This window comes from Tupaia chinensis, unplaced genomic scaffold, assembly GCF_000334495.1.
Source record: "Tupaia chinensis unplaced genomic scaffold, TupChi_1.0 Scaffold000555_1, whole genome shotgun sequence".
Taxonomy (NCBI): Eukaryota; Metazoa; Chordata; class Mammalia; order Scandentia; family Tupaiidae; genus Tupaia; species Tupaia belangeri.
In genome coordinates, this window is record NW_006160067.1 from 2694400 (window position 1) to 2699041 (window position 4642).

At 39.7% G+C, this 4642-nt stretch overlaps 1 protein-coding gene across 1 annotated transcript in view; it reads right to left on the bottom strand.

Annotated features, from left to right (window-relative positions):
* ANO3 (anoctamin 3) overlaps positions 1–4642 on the bottom strand; it is a 201450-nt gene that overhangs the window by 3500 nt on the left and 193308 nt on the right. The window contains exons 22-23 of the mRNA XM_027775367.1: positions 910–990; positions 653–758 (exon numbers count right to left, since the gene is read on the bottom strand). Coding sequence (XP_027631168.1) covers positions 653–758; positions 910–990 — 187 coding nt within the window. The remainder of the gene's footprint in view (positions 1–652; positions 759–909; positions 991–4642) is intronic.

The window sequence follows — 4642 nt, forward strand, 5'->3', positions numbered from 1 at the left end:
TTCCAAAGGAAACAGATGTATTTAAAGTCTTTTCACTGATTTTAAGGGTACCTCAGAAAACACACAATATATTCCAGTGCTAAGTTCCTCACTATATCAAGCTAGTTATGCGCTACACAAAGCAATAACACTTGAACTTCCTGAAAATGTCTTCACAACATTATAACCTAATATAACTGCATGACTTTGATAATCAAAGTTGGTGCATGTTTTGTGTTCTCAAGCATAATTGATTACAACATTCAAAGTCCCTTATACAACTGTAATTAGAGTTGATTGTTCAGAAAATCAGATTCTCCATATAATCAAATAATATGAATTACTTAGTCAGATGATGAAAATCTTTTTTTTTTTTTAATTGGCTACTAGAGGGGTTGAAATTAGAAGGTTCAACGGTTTTCAGTTCAAATATGTAGTAGTTTCTTTTACCCTGAATTTCTGGTATAAATATCCAGTAACCCATATTCTGATATTATCCAGTTCTTGCTTTATCACATGTAGGATGATTTCTTCGAATCTGAGTCTTTTACTAGGACCTGCTTAGGTCCTTTTGTCCAAAGTCAGCAAGGTGAGGAACTGATTTCCAAGAAGCAACTGCTGTATCAGTTTAGAAAGAATCTATCTATAGTAATTTCCTCAGGTAGTGACTGACCTCAAACACGATAATGAAGGCCAGGCGAGCAGCGAGGATATGCCAATATTGTAAGGTGAACTCATAGGGTTTGGAACTCCAAGGGGGCCCTCTGTAGTCTCGGTACCTGGAACCCACAAAAACAGAGCATGAAGAGTGGCGAACGAAGCGTGGAGGTCCCATGTTTTTCTCATCTACCAGAACTCCGAAGTGACAGTTCAAATGGGCTCCTCAGCATGCAGAGATGCAGAGAAGGTTGGGATGTCAGAAGAACGTACCTGCAGTAACCAGATTTTCCCATTCCAAGCTCACTCAGGTTGAAGAAGGACAGGCTGTTGTTGACGTACCCCTTCAAACAACTGGAAGGAATACAAAAGATCATGTGATTCAGAGAGTCATCAAATTTTCAGTGAATTCACTTACTACAAATGCCATTTCAAATTTTCAGTGAATTCACTTACTACAAATGACAGGATTTTACAAATGCCATTATTCTTTCCATTCTAACTGTGAAATCCTAGCAACTCGGCTGTCTCATTCCATTCCCTTACCTCGTTACATCTGAAATTGCGCCCCGAGGAGACGGACTCTGGTCCTGACATTTTCTCTCAATAATTCCCATCTGTCCCTTTCATTTCATTTATATTTACTAAGTGGTTACTATGCACTAGGTATTCTGCCATCACCTCCTATACATCAAAACTATGAACAGGGCCAGCAGGTAGTGTGATGGTTATGGCACTCAACTCCCACATGGCCAACTGAGGTTCCAGTCCCAGATCCTGCAGCTTGAAAACCACTCTGGGTACATGTGTGCATGTGTTCAAAATCTCAGGAGAATGGCGAAGAAGGGAATGTGCCATGGCCATCCCCGCTCAGGGGGGAAGGAGGGAGTGATGTCTCACTTTCTCTCTCACCATCTCTTTTTCTCTCTCTCCAGCAAGTCATGCACCCTATGACAAAAACCAAACCAAGCCAAAGCAAAACAAGACAAAACAAAAACTATATGTCTTACAAATGTGCATGCATGTAACACTATTTGGTTAATTGTAATTAAGTGGTCAGTCATTAACCACTGTTTATTATTTATTAACCTACTCAATATATACTTATTGAGGGCCTACAATTTGTTAGAAAAATTCTCAATGGTTGGTATCAAACAGTGAACAAAACAGGCAAAAATCCCTATTCTTGGGGAGCACAGGGAAGCCAATACATCAGCATAATTGTTAAATAAACTATTTAGAATGCTGAAAGGTAATTACATGCTATGAAAATAAAAATGGAATAGTCCTTCCAGATAAGCAATGGTAAGTCAACAACAATCAAGTTTAGAAGGACATAGAAGATGTGTGGGAATAAGAACCAGGTAAATGAAAGTTCCCAAGAGAGAAAGTCTCTCTCTAAGTGAGGCTATTAAAGAATCCCGGGGAGAGATGACAGCAGCTTGGACAGGGTCATGCCAGTGGAAGTGGTGTGAAATGGATATGTTCTGAAGGTAGGGTCAACATGTATTTCAGTGAATTGTATGAGGTATGAGAAAAATAAGTTTTCAAGGCTGATTCCAAGAATTGTGGTCTTTGCCGCTGAATTAGGGAATTGCTCTTAACTGAGATGGAGTAGACTGAAAGTTGATCAGGTTTGGAGGAGCTCTAAAGTTTAATTTAGCACACAGTAAATTTAACATGCTTATTAGACATAATGCTAAGGCTTCAAAAAGTTCATGGGAAATGAATACTATGAAGAAACTGCACAGATCAAAAAATTGTTTAAAGAATTACTTTATTGAACTTTATTTTATTTATTTTTATTTGACCAGAGAGGGACAGAGTAAGAGAGAGTGCGAGAGAGAGGGAAAGTAAGAAAGGAAGCTGCCAGGTCCAGGACTCGAACTGCTGTCGACCAGGTGGGAATCTAGTGCCCTTAACCACCATGCCACCTACCAGCCCTGCTTTTCAAAAAAAATTTTTGCACTAGAGTAAACTTATACCTTAAATCTATTTTCCTGTGCAATCTTTGAAATCCCTTGGTATAAGTGAACAGTGGAATATTCCAGTTTGGCATTAGGGAATGAGATTAGATCCATGACACTGAATGAGATAGCTAAGGAAATAAATATGGGAAAAAAGAGAAGAGGTCCACAGGTTGAACCCTTTGGGCACTGCAAAAATTAAGATTCTGAGAGATGAACAGAACTAGTAAAAATGACTAATAGGTGTGGATGGTGGGGTAGCAGGAAAAACAAAATTCTAGAAGTCAAATAATTGAAATATATAAAGAAGGAAATAATCAACTATCACATGCTGCTAATAGGCCAAGTAATGTGATCCTTCAGAGCTGACAAGTGGCTTTGGCAATGCAGGCTGCTGATAAATTTTAGTGGAGTGGTGGGGGATGCTAAGCCTTACTGATGAGAGTTTAAGGGGGAGGGAACAAGGGAACTGGAGAAAGCAGGAACAGAATATTCTCTGGGCATGTTTGTTACAAGTGGGACTGGCACAGTAGAGACAAGGGAGGACTTTACATATTGACTACAAGAGTAACAGCATGTTTCAAGGTGAATGAAAATACAACAGAGGCAAGTTTGGTATTACAGTACATGAGAGAAAGGAGAGAATTACTAGAAAAATGTCCTCAAGGAAAGAAGAGTTCTAGAGCACAAGTGGAGGAATTCCACTTTCTAGAGGAGCACAGGTCGTTCTATTTTCAGTAACCAAAAGGTGGGCCACACAGGATGCGTGCTGTAGGTAGGTAGATGTGATAATGCATGTCTATGAGAGTTCTTTACTCAATTTCCCTAGTCGAGTAGGAAACGAGTAAGTGAGTGTGAGAATAAAAAAGGAGGTGCTGGAGGCTTGAGAAACAAGGAGAAGATATAATAACCATTTCTAAAAAAGCAGACTGGAAAAAGAAAATATGATTGCTAGGTCTATAGGAGGTATGTGGCAAAAATTTTAAGAGAAACTGTTTCTCTCGACATACAGCTGCCTGGCTACAGTACAGGGCAGACAAAGAGTTCTCAGAGCCAAAGATGTGATTCCGCCCAACCCACAAGATATAAAGGGAGGGAGGAGAGGGACCTGGATGTCCGAGGAAGTGACTATGATGGTCCACTTGGGTTGCAACGTGCATAAGGATGAAAAAGAAGACATGAAAGGAAAGCAGGGTGAGCACACATGACCAATGGTTGAAAGTTCTAGGTAAATTCAAAGAACCATTTAAAAGAGTGTTCGTTTTAATTGTGTGATCAATGCAATGTGGGTGGGAAGGGAATGGAGGACAATTTTGGACACTAGAGGTGGTGTGAGAGGAGGGTGGGAAGGGACAGAGGGTCAGAAAGAGGGGTGGAATTAATTCTAGCAACTAGAAGTGGAAATTTATTTTTTTTTGTAATGTGCATGATTGAGTCACTATGTAGCGTGTACTGGATGGGAGATCGCATTTTGTGTGCTGTGATGATGCCTAGGGAAGGAATGCAAACTGACTTACAAAAAAAAGTTTCAGGAAAACAAAATGTATCTATTCAATGACTGCAGTAGGATATGTAGCCCCAGTTAGGTGCTAATTTATAGGATGTGTAAAGTTAGACTTGTGCTCATGGAAATGTGTGTGTCACATATGTTTGCTAGGAGGGTATTTGGATTGATGAGGGTCTTTGGTGATTCAATAAAATGTGGGGGGAAAATGGTATAGAAAGCAAACATAGATAACAGAGACAGTGTGGGAGGAGAACAGGAGGTGGCAGAGGGTAAGAGAGAGGGAACCAAGGAGGATGGGAAAAAGCAAAACATATAGAAAACAAGAAATCGAAGATCATTTGCTAATAATAACATGTTTGTTGATGTGCTTGATTGAGACAATATACAGTGTACTCTGGATGGAAAATCTCATTTTGTATGCTGTAATGATGTACAGTGAATGAATGCAAATAAATTGGAAAAAAAAATGCAATTAAAAAAAAAAAAAAGAGTATGCTCAAGGCGGGTCTCCAGCCACCCCCGGGGACCCCGC